This window comes from Pagrus major, chromosome 15, assembly GCF_040436345.1.
Source record: "Pagrus major chromosome 15, Pma_NU_1.0".
NCBI classification, from domain to species: Eukaryota; Metazoa; Chordata; class Actinopteri; order Spariformes; family Sparidae; genus Pagrus; species Pagrus major.
The window spans coordinates 9,581,128-9,602,115 of NC_133229.1; the positions used below are offsets into that span (position 1 = coordinate 9,581,128).

The following is a 20,988-nucleotide window of genomic DNA, read 5'->3' on the forward strand; positions in this document are numbered from 1 at the left end:
AGTAAATCCTTATTTAACATTTTTTTCCAATCATATTAAAGATGGATAACCAAACTTGCCAATTTCTTTTTAATTTACAACAATATATAAATGTTGTGTTGATTTTTTAAAGTAAAATACGATCTACAGATGATTTTACAGATCATTTAATAATACACACTGTCATATACTATTGTTATTGTGTACAAACATACTAAATTAAGCGTATAAATTTGTGGTAAGCCAAGAACTAATGATGAAAAATTGGATTTTTTTTTTGATTAACTAGCGATGTCAATTATAGACCGTCATCAAACAATGATTAGTCATTTAATCATCATCTCCTTCTCTCCTGCAAAATTAGGAAGAAGTGTGGGTCTGAATCTTCTTCACTGTTGGTATAATCATCCATTATATCTCCATTGCCTTATTTAATAACTTTTATTAAAGATGGATAAACAAACTTGCCAATTTCTTTTTCAAGCACTTATAAATTATTGTTTTATTGATATCTTACAGTAAAACAGAATAAATAATGCACACTGTAATATGCTGTCATTACTGTAATCAAACGTAGTAAATCAAATACATAACTTTGCGGTTTTAACCGATGGATTTAATGATGAAAAACAGACAGATTTTACTTTGATTAACTAGCAATTGCCATTATGAAACATCATTATATAAAACTAGCTCCGTGAGTTGGCTTCAAACAATGATCATTTATTAAATCCAGTCCCAGCTTTTCACCGTCTCCTTCTCACTTGTAAAATTAGAAAGAAGTGTGAGACTGAATCTCTTTCACTGTTGGCATAATCATCCACTACTTCTATTGTCTTATTTAATCATTGTTCTATTATGAAAGTAACAAATTCCTGTCATCTTAAAGACAGACAACCAAACAGGCCAATTCATTTTTCAAGCACTTACATATACCTGTTTTGTTTATTTCATACAGTAAAATATAATTAACGGGTGACAGAGACGTTTTCTTTTATTCCATTCCTTCAGTGTTTGAATTCAGATCATGAAAGTTAAAAAAGCCTCTCTCCCACAGAAAACACTGCTCCTGAAGTGCCCGAAACACCTCGTCAGCAGTCCCACCTTCAATTCTGTGACTTTGTGACATCGTACGACGTCACCATGTCACACATTTTCATAATTTATGCATACCCTAGTGGCTAGTTTGGCACACAAGAATTAATTTTGCCTATCCACTCTGTTGTTGTTAGTGGTGCTGGCTCGGCGTGTGTGAGCTGACCAATCAGAGGAGACTGGGTATTCAGGAGGGGGGGCCTTAAAGAGACAGGAGCTAAAACAAAGCAGTGGACAGTACTGTATGAGAAACAGATGTGTTTTTTGAGCATTAAAGCATGTAAGCCTATTTTAGTCGTAACCAAAAATAAGTAATAAACTTGAAAATGAGCATAACTATTGTTAATTAAATACACACAGTACATTGACGAGAATTCGATGATGAAAAATAGAACATTTTCACTTTGATTAACTCGCAGTGGCCGTTATAAAATGTCATTAGACAACCTCTCTTGTAAAAAAATGTAAGTCTGAATCTCTTCCACTTTTAGTAACTTCATCCATTACCTCAAATCACTCATCAGCGTGTTTTCCCCCATTGATATGCAATGATAATGCCATGCAGCGACGCTACAGTAGCTCGCTCATCCCACTAAATGATGGAAGTTGTCACTCGCGTGGCAGAAGCACCCACCATATCTTACATCTCCCTAATTACTTACGTTTTCTTTATTTAATCACAGGTAGCAAATGAAGATGTACTCATTTTGTTGAGACATGTGAAGTGAGTTCAGACAGGTGAAAATAATACTTTGTGAAGTTAATTAACTTTGCTTTTTGTCCCCGTTCCCTCAGTGCTCATTACCTTTAAATGGAGCCACACATTGGCAGAAGTAATTACCGGGCCGGTCAATGCAAGTGGCTCCATTCTTGCAGGGAGATGAGGCACACTCGTCAATGTCAAGTTCACACTTTGTACCTTTGACAGAAAAGAACACAGATTGATACATTTGTTATGTGGAAGGTCATTGACATACAGTTTTGCAGCTTTAAAACAGTTCAAATTACAAAAACACATCAGTGTAGCTGCTGTAAGTTCTCCCAGAGGCTTGTTAATACCACATCAGAACAGGAGTTGAATGTATTAGATAAATGACAAAACCTGAATTAATTTCTTTTTTTTTTTCCAGGTGATTATGATCTTAATACCATACATACAGATGATGTGAAAGCTGCACAGCAGTGCTGAATACAGCTATCAAACCTGAGAGAGCTCCCTATGGTGCTGTAAAATGGTATAAAACAGCAACGATTGTCCCCACAGCAAGACCTCCATTTCTAATACAATTTCTCTACATTCAAAACAGTTTTCTTACATATAACATATATAGGCATTTAAAAAAAGGATTAAGGGCTGCAACCCATTTTATTGCTTTGAATCCTGCTCTGTGGGATTAACAATTAAAAGGAAAACCATTACTGTGTTTGATCATTACAGATGGAAATACATCATCCTTGTTTTAGAGTCATTATTCATGTTTGTACTTTTAATGGCTGGCATCACAGCTGCACATGTAGGGAAATAATTAAATAATAGCTTAGAAATACTTATACAAGACTTTAAAATGTGTAGCGCTGTCTCCATACTATTAAGAGGAGCTGCTGACGGCTGCTGACTTCACTTAACACGAAATGTACCTGTTTTAACAGCGATGAATAATTCATGAATGATGATGCGACTGTCTGAATGTGTTGTTTTAATTGGTGACAAACAAAATACATAAGTGAAGCAAACATTTTCCCAAATGTAGGTCAGTGTATCTATAGCTTAAAACAACATGACAAATGACACATGGCCAATTGTATTCAGTAGGTAGCTGCTGTGCCTGAGTACAGAGAGCTGCTTTATTAAATGTAAGCTACATATGAGCTGCATCCACTATACACTGTGCAGTATGTTTCGTTCACGTGAAAATATACTTGCAAATGCTGCAAATAAATACGGTCCATCGCTAACCTGTGAAGCCGGGCTTACAGACACATCCATAGCCGTGAACAAGGTCGACACATGTGGCGTTGTGCAGGCAGGGTGAAGACATGCACTCATCTACGTTGACCTCACAGTATTCCCCTGTAAAGGCATGGCATTTAAAAAGGGTCAGTCTTCACAAATGTCAAGTAAGAAACAGCCTTGATTTTGAATTTGAGCCTCTTCATGTTGAATTTGAAATGTGACGATTGGTGATATTTTGAATGCCTTGGTTGCATCATCGGCCATTTTCCTCTGACATCACACTTAGCGTGGGAAGCTAAAATGCTGGGAAAATGTTACGCCGCTGTGTTCCTGTGTGTTGCAAGTTGTGCAAAGGTACAAAATCTGACAAACTGTTATCATTTCAACATTTACTGATTGATCTGCAACTGAAAAGATAGGTGGATAGTGAAAGTCTGGATGGGTATTTGGGCCATATTTCAAATGCATATTTGATAACCCATTAGCTAGAGTTAGCATTCAGCCACTTTCTAGCTAATACTGCTGTCTGATTACATCCAATGTGTTTCACTGCCAGGCTTAAATAAATGTGTCCAAGATGTGTGTTGATATTTCAGAATTAATTATGCCTTTCCTGTCGTATTGTGCAACACTATCAAACAATAACTCTCGCTAGGAAGTGGTAGAATGCTAAATTAGTCATGTGTAATGAAAGCTAACGGGTTATCGAATATGTTGTTTTACCTTGAAATACTGCCCAGTATCTCTCTGGATTTTCACTAAGGAAACCAGAACACAGCAGTACGACATCTGAGCTTCCCATCCTGAGAGCGAGGTCAGAAGAAAATGGCCGCCAAGTGAATATGGTCCATTAAAGTGAGAGAGCTGTCACAAAAATGAACACTTGCTAAATATAATATAAAAAAATGACTTTGTAATAAGTAAATGTTTACTGTTATGCTAGCAAAATTCATTTGTCACTGATATTTCGTTTTGAATATTCAACAAACAGAGGCTGTAACTCCAAATTTTTTCAAAGTTTTAACAGAAAAACAACAAACAAACAAACAACATTGTGCTTGTGTACGTAGCTGATGTATCTATTTATTGTAAATGACACAAAGAATTGTTCATGTAATACAAATTATGGACTATCCCCTCTATGTTTACCTCCTAATTCGTTTTTCTCTGAAAATACAAAGCAGATCCACAGCACACAAACTGAAAAAGGATGATTCTGTTGCATCACTATTTTACACATTTACAGTCTCTGTACGCTTTGGAGGAGGCAGTTACATGGTGTGAAATGCTGCAATAAGAGCTATATCCCATGTACAACAGTGTGCTGTTTGTGCTGCCCTTGTAACACTATACAGGATAGAGCTTGTTTTATAACCTAATCGCCATTTGGCCTGAAGGTTAGTATGAGATAAGTGTTGACACACTGAGCTCAGCTGAGCTGAGAGATGTTGGCAAAACTGATGCTCCGTTCAGCCAGAAATATTTGGATTTTTATAAAAGACTTTATGGATGTGCAAAGATCAATACTGGTAAAACAGCCAGGGTCAAGCAAAAACTAAAACTGCTGTAATTTTGTTCATTCTGTCCAACACTCATATTATGAGGTTCAATGAACACAGCAGCAATTAGTGGCAGGTAGTGGTGCTTCTGAGTGCTAAAGTGTGATTTTCTACAATAAAAATCTCATTCTATTTAAATAAAAACATAATTTCTTTGCAGATACATACTACTGTAAAGTCTATATTTTCTTTTTTGTTTAGGTGCTAGGCTTAAAAAAAGTGTTTTTTTCAAGGGTATCATATGATGTATGAGTTTACCTGCAGTATTTGCAGCAGAGGCACAAAATGTCTGTTTAATCTAACATCCTACACGTTTAAGTACATCACCTGCCACTCACTGTGAGCAGAGACAGCTGTTTCCCGCTCACATAAAAAAATATTGCCCTGATGGGATTTCTGTGACTCCTCAGTAACTGTATGTCTATAAAGAGTTTCCATTATTGAGAGGCATCAAGGTTGAAGGGAAATGAAAGATTGGTAGTTGCCGTAAATCCTAAAATTTACAGCAGACTGACAGCTGGAGTGTAGTATACCTTTCCATCCATACATTTATTTATAGTGCCACCTGTACTTCAAGGGGAATCGGAACTACAGCCTCTTTGATTGCGGAGGTGCATTTTAAAAGATTTAATTTGGAAATATGTGGGAGTTGAAGTGAAGTCTGACACAATATTAAGCAATAATGTGTATTCTGTAGGATTAGAAAGATGTTCTGTTTGTCACAGTGTGTGACACTTTACCCAACTTCATGTACAGCATTTAATTGGCACTGAAATAGAAAAAAATCAACACTCAGATGAAGACAGCTTGGCTCAATATTAAGTTCAGTACAAGTTAACACTCGAGAGAGCACAAATAGAATCAAACATATTTAAAAGTGTGCACATGCATGTTACATGATCTCTTGTTGGCATTACGTTTGATTTATGTCTCTTTGAAAAGTTTACGGCAAAATTAGAAATCATAAAAACATGTTTTTATTTGTTGCATTGAGACCAAATAACTTGAAACAACTCAAGTACTTTACTTGAGATACCATTTTCTGCCTCTTATACTTCCACTCCACTACATTTTGGAGGTAAATATTGTATTTTTTATTCCGCTACATTGATTTGATAACTTGGTGATAACTTGGTTACTAGTTACTTTGCAGATTACATGCTGCATCGGAGCCAAAGGAGCACATTTTTAAACCAAATTAGTTTATCTGCAATCAGATTGAAAAAAAACAACAAGAAAAATAGATCCAAGGTTGATAATCAGTCAACCCATAGGATAAAGTATATAGATACATGTAAATATATGTAGAATTTACTTTTACTTAGGCCTTTGATGCTTAAGTACATTTAATATCAGATACTTTCAGACTTTAACTCTTTACTTTTACCAAAATAACATTATAACATAACAAGTAGGTTACTCAAATATTTACAACACTGTTTTAATTATTAAAACTTTTGTTATGCAAACCAAAAATGTATTTTCTGGATAAAGAATAATTGGTTTTATATTATTTATTTCAAGTTAATTAAATAAGATTATAAAAATAAAGGTTTTCTACTTAATTCAAGCTTTATTCACTACTTCACTACTCCTTAAGAGTTTTATTCAACTCCAGTTGGTCATATTGATCCGTGATGATCACTTTTAAAGGGGCTCTGTGGATCTTCTGTGCTGTGGTGGTGGCTGGTGGTTTTATTAGACTCCATTTCTAAACTGACGTTAGCTACTGTTGCTCTCTGTAAGTGGAGCGGAGAGAGGCACTGAGAAAAGGCACTTGGAGAACGTGCATGAAGTCACATCCTTTGAACTGTAGCGGAAAATCCTTCACAAAGAAATCCACAGTCAGCAGCAGTCAACATGGAGACGGGGAAGGTCTCATTTATCACGTCATGTTACAACAATGTTTCTTTACATTATTTGCCTGACCCTATGCATTCCTACTGTGTAACACAGTAAGGGTGTAAAGTATATGAAATACCTGTGATCCCAAGAGGACACTGGCAGCTGAACGAGTTGAGCTCATCAATGCAGGAGCCTCCATTTTGACAAGGCTGGCTCAGACACTCATTCACTTCAATCTCGCAGTGATTTCCTAAGAAAGTAAGAAAGGCGCACAACGTGTTGACACATCGCAGCTGTGAATAAAAAGCCACTTTGACTCACAAAGAATACTCACTCACCAATAAATCCGGGCGCACAAAAGCAAGTGTAGCCACCAAGAGTGTCTTTACAAATGCTCAGGACTCCACACGGATTTACTTCACAGTCGTCAATGTTTATCTCACAAAACCGGCCTGTTAAACCTGCAGTGAGAGGATAAGATGATCTATAGGATTCCTTTGTTACAGAGAAGTTATGACTGTAGGAGGGTTTGTATCACAGCCTCTAGTGAAGATCGCTTGTAATGATCGTACAGTTATAACAGTCATTTTATTACTGGAGTTTCTTCCTGTCTTCTCTTCTTTTCTAAACGCACAAATAAAGGACAAAGTGTACAATTATTGTACTGTTATTTAATTACACAAGTTCAGAAGTCACTTCCAAACTTGTGAAACATACAGGAGCCATTTAAATATCCCAGCGCAACATTTCTGAACAATTAGTAATTAAAGTAATTAGATGCGATATCAGCTGATTCAACTGCACAGTAATTAATGAACAAACTAATTAAATACCCATTGTGTATTTTTTTACCTCTCGTGTGGAGCAATGTTTTTGTGAATGGGTCACAGACTACATGTTTCTGCTGATATTTTCTCTCTTGCTTACTGTTCCACAGTTGTTGGCAGGAGTGAGGTAACTTATAAATCTACCCACAAAGGCAGGGAAGGAGGAGACTGCTAGCTAGAAGCTGTGGATATAAAGTATGCTGATTTAAACATTTTGGAGAACATATGAGGACATATGAGGAAGGAAAGGTGTGTGACTGGAAAGGTCCAGTGTGTGTGCTAGGTTTCAACAAACTGCATTTTTGTCAGAAATACTGAATGTAAACATAACTTTAACTCAAATGTGTACTATGCATAAGGTAGCACTTTATAGTAACCATAATTAATAAATGGTACATTTATGTATTATTTGAAGTACCTAAACTTTAGTTAAAAAATGTTTTTCACTGTTACCAAACAACAAAATGTTTTCTTAATTTATAAAATGAATAAGATTTATAAACATAAGTTTAATTTTTATCATGGTCAATCAAATAATGTTTATAGATGAACTACACAGTATTACACATTATTTATTTATTTACCATTTACTAAGTGTTTTCACCATCAGATGCAACTTTACAGGAAAAAATAAATATTAACTAAGTTTAATTAACTATACATTTACCATTAATTACTGACTGTTACTAGTATTGCCACCCAAAAAATTTATTACAAAGCTTCAACCTTACATTTACTTGTAAATTATTTTGGGGGTCTTCATAAGTGCTTTTCTGCCTTTACTTTTACTGCCTTACACGCTGTTCACTTCCTGCAAGGTGAGGAAGAACTTGATTGGTTAGTATTGAATTATGGGTACATAGTACATGGTAGCTATCCTCATGAAATAATGTTGTAAATACTGACATGATCTAATATTTTAGGAATTTACACCAAAATCACACAGGTATGTTTAGAAAAGTAATAACCTGATGCTTCCTTTTATAACACTTTTCAACAGGTGCACTTATTGGTAGGTTCTTACTCTGTAATTAGGTGGTTACTGATTATTCCTTTACTTATTATCTACACTGTATAGTTGCCTACTAATCTGCACCTAGTGATATGAATTACTGCAATACAAGTAAATAAAGTGGATTACCTTCTGTCACCAATATAATCTCATTCTAACTCCTGGTCTCATGTGGGTAAAATGTTATGTAATGACAGTATGTTCCTTTGTCACCAACCCTTTCTTTTGATAAAATAGCAACAGAAGACTTTTGGCTCCTAAGTGGGCAAACTGGTACTCCCAGCATCCTCACTGCTTTGAAGTCAGCTCACGACCTGATGAACGGAGCCGCCGACTTACACATTTCGTAGGGCTGTTACGTGTTGTTGCTTAAGGCCAAAGAGATTAGACTCCAACAGAGAAGGTAGTTGAACAAGGGAAAGCATCAAACCGGGTGTGTTAGCACTATACGTGATTCATTTGAGGAACTGCCTCCATTTGAAAACACCCCCTGCTGGATGGCGAACCTACCGGGTAAACAATCACACTTGAACCCTCCTGACAGATCCTCACACGCGGAGCCGTGTTGACACAGGCCGTCGACGCAGTGGTTTATAGGTGTTTTGCAGTGCGGCCCGGTGTACCCATGTTGACACACACACCTATAAGTATTTGCCAGCTCTTCACAGAGGAGAGTCCCCTCAGGGTCGCAAGGATTTGACACACATTGGTTCAGAGTTGCAGAGCAGTCGTTGCCACGGTATCCTGTAAGAGGTGGGATCAAAGAGGTGATTGATGTGCCGTGCTGTGTACAGTATCCTCTATGCCTTCGTCTGGCACACATCATGGATTGGGATTTCACGTAATGCCGTCATTGCCAGTGTTTTCCTCCCTGCTGATTTACATATTTTATCCAGCCAGAGCCGAGAGCCATAAAAACCAAGCAACAGTACACAACCTACAGACAAAAATGGTGTGTGAGGATTCTTTTCACCAATTGTAACTAATTTGCGGATTTGTACATGTGCTTTCTAATGATATTCACTTAGAGGTTGAAGCTGTTTTGGTGATACCGCAGTAATCAACAGCACAAATATGCTTTCACATGCTTTAAGGGCTGAATTTTTAAGAGGAGGATTCTAGTAGGCTACACACCGCATGATACACCGTGGTTACAATGATTATAAAGCTAAGTATTAGTTTACAGAGTTGGGACTGATCTGATATCATTATAGCGTGCTGATACTGATGTAACTCGCCTATCAGATACCGTGCTGACGCCACCAAAACACATACAGGAGATTCCAAAATCTGATTGTCAATTTGCCAATGACCTCTTTTAAGTTCTCGTGTATAGAAATCTACTAACTAGTAGTTGATAATGAGTTACTGTGCACTTGATTTGTTCAAGTAGCTGCCATAGCATTTTGCATTTACCCCAATCCATTACCCTTCGCCTCACACTCCCTTAGGGTGGCTGTGTAAAATGTGAAAGGATCTCTAGAGCCAGTGTTCGGTTTGTCTGGGCTACTGTAGAAACGTGGCAATGCAAAACATGGCAGACACTGTCAATATACAAGGCTCATTCTAAGGTGACTTAGCTTTGGAATACATTTAAACTTAATGCACTTTTAATAAGAAGTGCTGAGTGGTTTACATGATCCTTGTGTAACCTTACACATAACAACAACAACAACATTCAATCACATTCTTTAACTTGGGTGAGCTGTTATGACTAAAGGGGTTAAAGCAACTAAATGTAACTTCCTGGATGAAGACAGTTGATTGTTCTACTGTATGCATGTGCCTGTTTACTACCTGGAGGGCAAATACAGTATATTTCCCCAGCTATGTTGCGGGAGCAGGTTCCTCCATTTTTGCAGAACTCAACATCTGATGCACACACAGAGACAGGTGTGGAGCAATTCTTCCCTGAAAAGTAAATAAAGATTGTTAATTGAGCTAAATAAAAGAAGAAAGGATGAGAACACAGCACCGACACCAACTTAATGACGCAATTCACACAAATGAGTCCGACCGCAGAGAGTGACAACCATTACGAGCCAGCGTGATGTGAGGAGTGCGTGTGTTCTGTCATGGAGCCAGTAGGGGTGATAGTGCAGTATTATTGCCATTTATTTGTACTTTCAGTTTCTATTACAGTTTCATCCCACAGCCACAGGCACATGTAATTGATTTATTCTAATTTTCTTTCTTACAGCGTCACACTATAAGTATGAATGAAACTCCTTTGTTGCTACTGCTCAACAAACACATGGATGCCTACAATGACTTTGTAGTTGTCAACTTGGATGACTGTAAATGTTCCCGTGTTGGCTTTAATAAAAAGATATACAGCACGTTGTTTAGATTTTTATAACCAACATATAATCGTCAGGAGGAGAAGCAAAGATATCTTTACACCATATCAGCTGCAGTCAATCTGATCTTGGCGAATGAGCTCTTACATTAGACAATGGGACGGCTTTGACGGCTATCACCGCTGAAGACTCATCAATCTGCACTATTTTTCATTAAAGCCTAAACTATGAAAATGATTACATAGATAACTCACCAGCAAAGCCCAAAGGACAGATGCACTCATAGTCTGCAACCAGGTCAATACATGTGGAATTATTGGCGCAGTATCCATGGGCACATTCATCATAGTTGATTTCACAGTTAAACCCCCCGAACCCTGGTAGAAAGTGAGAAAGAGAAACCTCATCAGAGATGGCGTGTGAATGTCAGTAAACACCCAGAGTTGAAAAGATACTAATTAGTATCAAATTGCACCCGAGAGCAATGCATTGCTGTCGTGAAATTTCACATGAGTTTTTGCTGCAAGCTCATCAGAAGCACACAAGCACATGATATGGAGTCTGCACCACAGTCTGCATTTGTGCAAATAAATTATATTTTGTCATGACGTCTTTGTCGGCTTGATTAACATTTTTTTGCGTGGCGAGTTCTATCAGCACACGTGATATTTTTTTATATTTAAAAAGGTTAAAGTCATGAAGTAAAAGTGAGTGCTGCCAATTTCTGACATTTTAGTCCCCCCATAAATATATTCCACCGCATGGTCACGCTACAAAATGACTATCATTAGCACTGTCACACACCGCGGCTACAGGAGGCCCATGACTAATGCTCGGCTATCAGCACCATCGGTGCAGGTCAAATTCTCATCATTTCTCAAACTGACCATGGAACCAATTTCCACCTCTCTCCATGTCATAAAATTTGACAATTATCCTGACTTCATTAAAAATGCATAACAGGCTTCACCCGCAATCAAGGTTTAATCAGAGGTACGTCTCACAGGTAAGATGTCAACTGGACCAAGAAATTATTGGAAAAATAGCTGAGATTTATTCTGTCTTACTCTAATGATGCGGGTGACAATTTCTGATAGAGTGATTTCATGTGAGATCTTAAAGCAAATATTTGTAAACACGAAGCCAGGAAATATGAGAAAATAGTGTCACTGGCAATCATCATGATTATAAAAATAAATAAACATTGCTTTTGTTGTGAGAATACAGGTTTTCATTCTGAGCAAACAGGACAACAACTGAGTTCACTGATTAGTTCGGGCTCTTTGGCTCAACGTGCTAATCAGCAAAATCACCTGGTGTGTTGGGTCAAAACTCTGAAAAAAAATCAAGGACAGCAATTAAGATAAACATGTTGGTGTTGGGCAAAAAAGAATACAAGGACCAAGAAACTCCTCCATGCAAACATAGTTGAATCCTTGGACATTCTTCAATTGCGTTGAGGTAGTTGTCTATGTTTTAGTTCTGGACATATTGCACCAAACTGAAATTTAGCAGTCCCTTCATTAAGAGCAATAATTATAATATTGAAGTCTGGAGAATGATGATTCAAATCTACTTTCTGCATTAATGGGTTTCCAAGTTCATAAAGTTGGTTTGAGGATGATCTAATTTCTTCTATTGTAATTATTGAAATGATTAAACACATTTCATTATATCATTACTTCTGGCAGGCAAGATGTTCTTTTCCGATTCCGAAAAATGCGAATAATCTCATAGTAAAGGTGACTGGCACAACTTCTCTATCTCACCGGGACAGAGTTCACAGTTTACCCTTGAATACTGTCTTGAAAAAAATACACTCTGTGAATATTGGCCCCATCAGAAAAAAATGAAATTAATCTAAAAATCTGAAAATAAACTGCAGTAGGATAATATACTTTCGTGTATGGTTGTTGAACATCAGCACATAGTGGAAGAATTTCTTGCTTTTTTAGTGGCAATAACTCGCCGTCTTTTCATTTGTTTGCTTTTGTGTCCACATGAATAAGAGAAAGACCTCCAAACAACAGAATGGAGAAAGAATTTGTGTTCAGCTATTCTGAATGGCCTTTTCATTCACACCAGGGTGGTAACTGCATGGTTGAAAACGGTCGGCTGCAGACTTAAGAACCAACGAAGGCCTGAATTAGCCACATAATCGTATCATCTCGACAACTGGGGGACCTAATCGCATTGCAACTTACCCTCCGAGCAGAAGCACTGATACAGGTCAATGCCGTCCACACAAATACCACCGTTCTGGCATGGCCTTGACTCGCACTCATTGAGATTTACTTCACAGAATGGCCCTCCAAACCCTGCAGCATATATACAAAAAAAAAACACGGTTATTGGAATCCTTTCTCCTCTTTTCATTCCTCGGCCAATTAGGATCAGCACGACTTTGTTTTCCCAAACAAAAGCTGGTTTTCAAAGCTTGTATTGATTCAAAGAGCTTGCTGGGCACATGCAGACTCAGCTCACTGGATCATTTAATCATGTTTAATAAGAGCCAGTCATTGCCCTTCTGATTTATTACATTAAACAAGCCCAATCCAGTGATTTTTAAGATCAAAGTCAATCCATACACAAAGGGAACCACATGAAACAAATAACATGCATCAGTGCACATGTGTAAACACACTCACACACACAAACACGCCCACGCAGGCTATTGAACAGACGAAACATGTCAGTGTTTAAGGCACATTATTGCTAGTGCTACACAGGCTGTGTGTGGGTTAAACTCACACTTATATACCAAAGAGCATTTGTGTGTACGATGCGAGTTTTTCACAGTCAGCCGAGGACTAAACAGAGCATAAGGGATGCATCCTGAGATGCTCCTCGCAGTTAGGAATGTGGGAAAATGAATATAAAAAGAAACAGTGAGAATAAGCAGTTTTTTCTCCAGAACAACACAGTAGCGTTACACAAAAACAAAAACAACTGCTGCACTGCGAAATCGCTGTGTGACAAAAAACTGTCTCGTGCCAACTGGGGCTTTTGAGAGAAAAGCTTTAGGAGCTCAAATAATTTTCATGGCAAAAATAAGTATCGCAATGCAAAGTTGTTCCTTTGAAATGAATGCAAATGTGAAACAAAACGATGCTGCTGCCAAAAACTGTTTATTAGTTGTAAAAACACAATGATTGCGAAATACAGTATGCCCTTCAAGGCAGTTATTGCAAGCCATATTGTAGCAAGTAAGATTTCCATGTCGTTTTTGATTATAAAACTAGGTCTAGAGAATATGCCACACACCTTTATAATGGTGTGTTGTGACGCATTTTACCTTTATAAAAACATTAAAGAAAAATGTGTACAGGTACATCCAAAACAAAAAAAGGGCAGGTGCCGAGTTGAAAATGAGCAAAACATTTAGTAGTGACGTTTCGAGCAACATTACCCCTGCGTGTTCCTAGAAACTTTGGTGTACTTAATAGTGAATACTGGAGCTCTGCAGTGTGTGAGTCGTCTTTCTGTTTCATATTGTGATCTCAATAATACTTTGATTAAAGGTCCCATATTGTAGAAGATTTTCCTATCTGTGATTTCATAACTACATAGCCCACTGTGTTTTTGCAACCCCTGGCGTGGTTGCAAAAACACAGTGGGCGGTACCTGCTCAGGCCTGCGTGAGCTTAGCCAGTCAGACCAGACTGGGCTTTTTGAGAGAAGGCCCTTAAAGAGACAGGCACTAAAACAGAGCATTCAGACAGGGTGAATAGAGGGGCTGCAGCAAAGGACAGTAAGAGAAAAATAATGTGTTTTTGAACATTAAAGAATGTCAACTTTTTCTAGTAAACACCCAAAATAGTAACGTGAAGCTGTAAATGAGCATAATGTCCGAGCTTTAAAAGGGCTCTATGCAACAATTTGTAAAGGTTTTTATTGACCATATGTGAGTGGATTGTAACGTGACCCCTTTAATATATATGAAACACAAAATCATACATGCAAAATCCAGCATTTTGAGTTCAACCAACATTCTCAGTTCAAGGATATGATTTAGTGTGAGAAGTAAATAATAGGTCGAAAGGTTGCCAGCGTGGGATAAGGAATATAGTGAGGGGAGGGGATGAGTAACATGTTTTGGAAGCCAAGACCGCCGACCGGAAACATCTAGACAAGACAGAATCTCGCAGTTTGCCCTTGAGAAGTGATCTGGGGAGAGCAGCTCGCCGCAGGTTGCTTTCATTTACATAAGAAATCACTCACAATCCTTCACTTTGACATCTGCCGAGCATAAGTGCAACAGGAGTAATGGAGTTACGGTTATTGATTGGCTTACATGAACTTCTATGTAATAGCCATTCATTTGAAAAGAGATAGCAGGGCCGGTGTGGAGCAGCATCGACTGAATTATGATTGGCTTGGCAGGAAAAATGTTTTTTATTTAAAATACCAGAACTGTATCCAGGAATAAGCTGCACAATTTCCTTTGCCTGTACACACAGTACTATCCTGGCACTCTGTCACTTACTATATATCCTTGACTTGCAAGACTCTGAAGCTTGGTTACCTCTGGCAAGCCTCAGAGTATCTACAGGTCAAGCCTCTTCTGCTTACTCCTGTGTCATCCCTGTCACTGCTGGCAGCTACTGCAGTGATAACACTGTCATCCACATGGAGGGGAATCAGAGGGACTCGAATGACACACTAACAGATTCATGTTTTTTGCAGGAATTGTGAAATTAATCAGCAGAAGATGATTTGATCGTCATGAAGGTCTAAAAACATTAAGCAGGGAATATAGCACATGAGAAGAACTCTTGTGTAGTTTTGATCTGATAAAAACATAAAAAAAATAGATATGGTTTTTGATCTTTACCCTATATTGTCACTATACAGTGACACACTCCTTTGAGCGAGGAGAAAATGTTCTCAGTCTCACCATGTGCTCATTTATTTTCCACCTGTTTTTCCACCACTATGACAAATGCAACACCTGTGGAAAGCTTCCTCACCTCTTTCACATGTGCAAGACACATCCTGTCCACCCTTGGTCTCGGCGCATATTAATGTGTGCTCGCTGCACATTCCAAATGAGCAAAGGTCAATATCCACAGAGCAATCTTTCCCCTTGAATCCTGCAATGAAACATTAAGTTAACAATGGAGAAGACGGGGAAATAACAACAATAACAACTGAATTCATAAAACAGTAGCACAGATTACACAACATGTAATTCTGTGGCTCTGTGTTTTATTGGGTAAAGACACCTTTTCTTTAGCGGATTAATGGGTGTATTGATTCTTACCCTCACAATCTACCTGCTATGCAGTATGCTAATTGAGTGAATCACTGAGAAAGACCCACCCCAACAAACTGATCCATATCACATTTATCTGCCCCACCAAAGGCATGTCTGCATGTCACTGATAGATACCCATGTCAATATCTATTGTTGTAAATAAAAGCCCAGACAGATGGTGTGACTGATACTCATTACTTGCACAAATAAAGATGACTTTAAGGGAGAGTCCTGAAATAGATCACCGTGTTTTTCTCGCTGACATCACACTGTTCAAACTGTGCCTATTAGGTAACGCTAGAAAAAAAAAAGGAAGACATTTTGGATTTAAATGATAAAGGCTCGGAGATTCACTTTACGGAGTCACAGATTATTTGAGTTTTTAAGGGCGAAATGTTCCAAAAATTTATCCTCATGCTAACCAAAAACCTCTTTAAACCAGAAGCCTCTAAACAGGAAGAATGTTCCCCATATCCCCGTCGCATTAATCTGTGTGCAGTCGCTGTCTGCAAAGTAGGTCTCACTCACAGGCAAAGGAATGAAATATTTCAAACATCACTTCCTAATGCAAATCCCTTTTATCAAGACTTGAATGTACACACAGCAGTCAGGTTAGATTATGTAGCTCCTGCTGGAAGCACTCCCCACTTTCTTTACATTCTAACCTGTATCCAGAGCAGTGTGCTTTACATCAACACATCTATCTAGATGTTTGATGACCTTCCAACTACCCTTTTCTCGTCATATTATGTATTGCCTTGACTAGTTAATGGACAGCTATTGCCTCCAACAGAGTGTTTCAGAAGTGTTTAATAACCAATTGTGCATGCAATTCACTCTGAAGTTAATGTTGCATGAAGGAATGTCACATTTACAGTGTCACCATCTCCAAATGGGACTCCCTGTTCTGTCTGACAGCTACTAGTGGCACAGCCTAACTCTGCTGCAGAATGAAAGGCAGACAGTGGAACTGTCTTTCACTTTATCTCAACATGCTCAGTAGTAGCATGACACACTATGATGTTTTGTTGGATACAAAAAAAGAAAATCGTCCTCATGCGCCCATGTTCAGTTCTTAATGATGGATTAGTGATGGCTCGGAAAACTGCTGTTCATCAGCATATTTAATTAAACATTCTGGTTGCTTCATCAAGCTGAAAAACTGAAAATCTTGTTCTTGGATAGAAATCATCAACAGCCATGTACAAATAAGAAACCTGCATCTCCACCAAAGAGCTCATGTTTCTGGCCTTCTTTGTTGGTCTGCATGCAAGTTAGCTGGGTGGATACAATACAGAGTTCAATTAAATTTGGTGTTAAGTAGTGCTGGCCAATATTTCGCTATTGTTATCGTCATATGAGACTAAATACCATCCTAGATTTTGGATATCATGATATTGTAAAATGGCAAAAGTGTTGCCTTCCTCCCAGTTTGAAAGGCTGTGCTACAATAAAGTGATTTTTCATATATTGACATATGTGTCCAGCCCATTCAAATATGTATGTTTATGTATGCAAATTACATATAATTACATATATGTCACAAACACTATATCATTAAATATACATATGACATATATGTATAAATGTGTAATATACAAACTATACATAATATATGCATAAAATAGCATGTACATATATATGAAAAATGTATCATATATTCTTTCAATATATGTATGCACACATTTTACTATGGGTATTTCATATATGTAACAAACTTAGACTGTTACATATATGAATTACATATATATTAATAACATTTATTGCCACTGCATACATATACTAAATATATACAATTTCAACACACAGACATTTTTCATATTTGTACAAATTTTACTATGGATATTTCATAAATGTCATAAGCCTTTACCTCCATATGTCCAAGGCAAGGATGTATGTGATCATATATTGCCTTATAGGTAACATATGGCAGCATCACTCTTGATATAGGGGCATATATGTCATATATTACATAGTGGTACTTTTTAAAAAATCTAATTGTGCTAATATCTTGTGAGAGCACCAGAACAACACAAATTTAACTGATTTATCAGTTTGGTTCGTGTCCATTTGCACCTGAGCAGGTTATTCAACATTCACTGAACTGTGCCCCGACCATGACTTCTACATGTCAACTTCTCTTTGCTAAATTTGGTACATAAATGATTTGGATGAGCGACTGACTGTGCCATTACATTTTCCTGGTTATGGTCCCAAACTTCTTGTACCTGTAGGCTTGAATAAAATGTCACAGCTGCAGTTGTAACCAAATTTACATGACATGCACATTGTAGGTCAAAGCAAAATCTGGTGCCAGAAATTACCATTATGTATTCAAACGACTTGGTCGTGAGTGTGTCGAGACAGCATTGAGGCATTCTCAGAAAAAACATGGCCGCATTCGACTAATTAGCATGATTGCTTATCACGATGTGTGTTTTGATGCAGATCCAGATGCAGAATAAAAATTGTTATATCTACCTTGGCTTGAGAATCCCTTTTCCAGTGCATTTACAGTCATTATACTGTTTTAAAAATGCTACAATAATTAATTGTAACTGGACAGACTGTTCTTTAGCTGGGTGGCAGCCTGAACACAGGGCTGAAAAATAGTTACAGTCTTTTGTGCTTCTTGTTGTGTTTTTTGTACAGGAGGAGGGAGCAAACCTGACAGCCATTTATCTAATTGAATTTCTGAGGAGATAAAGTTATCAAAAACACCTGTCTATAAATCTGTCAATGAAATCAAAGCAGTAATGGAAGCTTTACCGACACATCTGTGTTCTGGTTTCGCCCAAATCTAATTTGCGCAAAAGGCAGAAAAACAATAAGTGCAGATTATTTACTGTGATGCATTTGCCGCATCCATGATGTCATATAAACACACAGTGTAACAGGTGCTGTACATGTTTCAAGGCAGTAAATGTTTTAATGACTTCACCCACATTTGTTTGATTTATTGTGCAGTAAAATAGAGGCATGTCTGGCCAAGGGACAGGAACAAAGAACTGAGATTCACAATGACAAACCAAATAGTGATGATATTGTTTCCCTAAATCAAATTCAAATGGCCTGAACATGAGGGCCAACTTTCAAAAGAATACAAAAAGTAAAACATCCAGCATAACCCATGATGTTCTTCTGCCTTTGTGGAATATATTAAGAAAATAATTCACCAAAACAGACCCATTGCCTTGTGCCAGACAGTGTATTGCATTTGATTTATCAAATATTTGTCTGTAAATGCTGTTCTGTGATTTGTGGCTGTTTACAACTAAATGTGACATTGGGCTTGTAATGCCAAGTGGTCTGGTTGCGGCATTCTGACTTGTGCAATCAAGCAGTGATTAAGTATTTTATTACCGGAGGGCATAGCAAAATCAGCCGCCCTCTATTATGGACTGATTATGGATTCTTTCCGGAGCATGTGTTATAAAATGTCAAACGTATAGTAATGTGTAAAACACGGTGTCACAATTAAAAGGACAAGGCTGGAAACTACATCTCAGAAGTAGTGTGAACATTCAACAGTGTTGTTCTCTTCAAAAAGGTCTACTCGATTTGAACCGTGATCCTGGAAAATAAAGATGCGAAAGACTAATTATTTTCTCTAACCTTACCAATTATACAGATTTATTACTTCTATTTGCTCGTGTAGAACTTTTTAGATGCAGTTTTTATCTTGTTTCTAAACTTTCAGAGGACTACGGCAACTGATGAATCCTATCTTTGCTATCTTTGGAAGTACACTGAGAAATGATCAAAATAAACAACTTTGCATTCAATGTATGAGAAATAACCTTTTTGCTTTGGAAAATTAATAGCATGATATTTTTGTAAACATGTACCAACTACTTGGTACTTACCAAAAGGACAATGACAAATGTAGTCATTTATCATATCCATACACGAGCCTCCATTCAGACAAGGCTGCGACCAGCAATCATTTACGTTCTCAGAGCAGGTCCTTCCTGCAGGATAGAGAGAGAGAAACAAATAGACTTGATTTAATGTCACAGGGGATACAGTTTAAAATATGTTTTAACAAATCCATTTTTGCTGTCACGGTGGACGTTTATTAACTATTGGAGGTTGTAAAGCTCTAATGTGTGAATAATAATTCAAACCACAACAACGTTCTGAACAGATGCAGCGACAATTTGTGTTTATTTCCTCAACAATGAGCTGCACCTGGTTTATTGAAGACAGGGTTTCATTTCATGAGGCAGCTGATTACCTCTAATTCTGCTGGCTCAAAATGTGACTGAATGATTATGTGTTCAGCATGTTTGCAGCTTGTATGTATGCACTAACGGTTTAACCTCAACTTTAGTATCCTCTAGGCTAGAGTTAGCTATGCAATTGATTTAAGATTTTACTGACGAATTTAAAGCTCCACTAGGTCCGGCCTCTGGCAGTATTTCAGACCACTCAGTCGTCTATGAGCCGGAGAGCTCATAGACAACTAACGGCCTGACATCCTCAGGCGCTGCTCTTCTATCTCCACCGCTGTCCGCACCAAAGGTAATTGTACTTTTGCCATCATGACCTCGTGCACTGGTACGAAGAGCGCTCTTAATCATTATGTCAAACAATTGAGAATTTAACTGCTTACACTGCACAACTGTTCAATAAGGATACACTCCATACTACAGCAAATGTCCAAGAAACAGACAGACATCTAAGGTGTCGTAACTAATCTGAACTATTTGCATTTGATTTAGGCAAAATTAGATAATATTAAAAGGGACATGTATACAGTATTGAATCTGGGAGTTTTAACATAAACATGACATTAAAAGGTACACTAAGAAGTTTTGAGGATAATTTTAAAAGAAGAGAACAATCTTTTCATGACAGAATAAACAAACTGTCCTCAAAGGACAATAAGATTTCATACCATTTCAGCCAGACCTTTCTAAGTAGCTCCCTTTCTAGGGTCAAACAGTGTTCTAGGGACCTTATTAACCCTCGAGGACGGCTGTAAGTATATACAAATATATCAAAAAACTATTTCTGAGTTCGTATTATTACCTCCTTATTATTTTTTTCCCGAAAACTACAAAGTGCACCTTTGAAGTAGAAACTGATTTCCTCCCCGTCGCGTTTCCAAATGGTAGCTAAGACAACCGGATAGTTTCCAAAGCATGAGTTTGTTCA

The 20,988-nt window shown here is 37.6% G+C and overlaps 1 protein-coding gene across 1 annotated transcript in view; it reads right to left on the bottom strand.

Moving 5' to 3' along the window:
- The window catches only part of eys (eyes shut homolog), a 185,551-nt gene that overhangs the window by 125,745 nt on the left and 38,818 nt on the right, over positions 1-20,988 (bottom strand). The window contains exons 12-21 of the mRNA XM_073481633.1: positions 19,695-19,799; positions 15,542-15,664; positions 12,776-12,889; positions 10,826-10,948; positions 10,069-10,182; positions 8,782-9,015; positions 6,771-6,893; positions 6,569-6,682; positions 3,032-3,145; positions 1,880-1,993 (exon numbers count right to left, since the gene is read on the bottom strand). Coding sequence (XP_073337734.1) covers positions 1,880-1,993; positions 3,032-3,145; positions 6,569-6,682; positions 6,771-6,893; positions 8,782-9,015; positions 10,069-10,182; positions 10,826-10,948; positions 12,776-12,889; positions 15,542-15,664; positions 19,695-19,799 — 1,278 coding nt within the window. The remainder of the gene's footprint in view (positions 1-1,879; positions 1,994-3,031; positions 3,146-6,568; positions 6,683-6,770; positions 6,894-8,781; positions 9,016-10,068; positions 10,183-10,825; positions 10,949-12,775; positions 12,890-15,541; positions 15,665-19,694; positions 19,800-20,988) is intronic.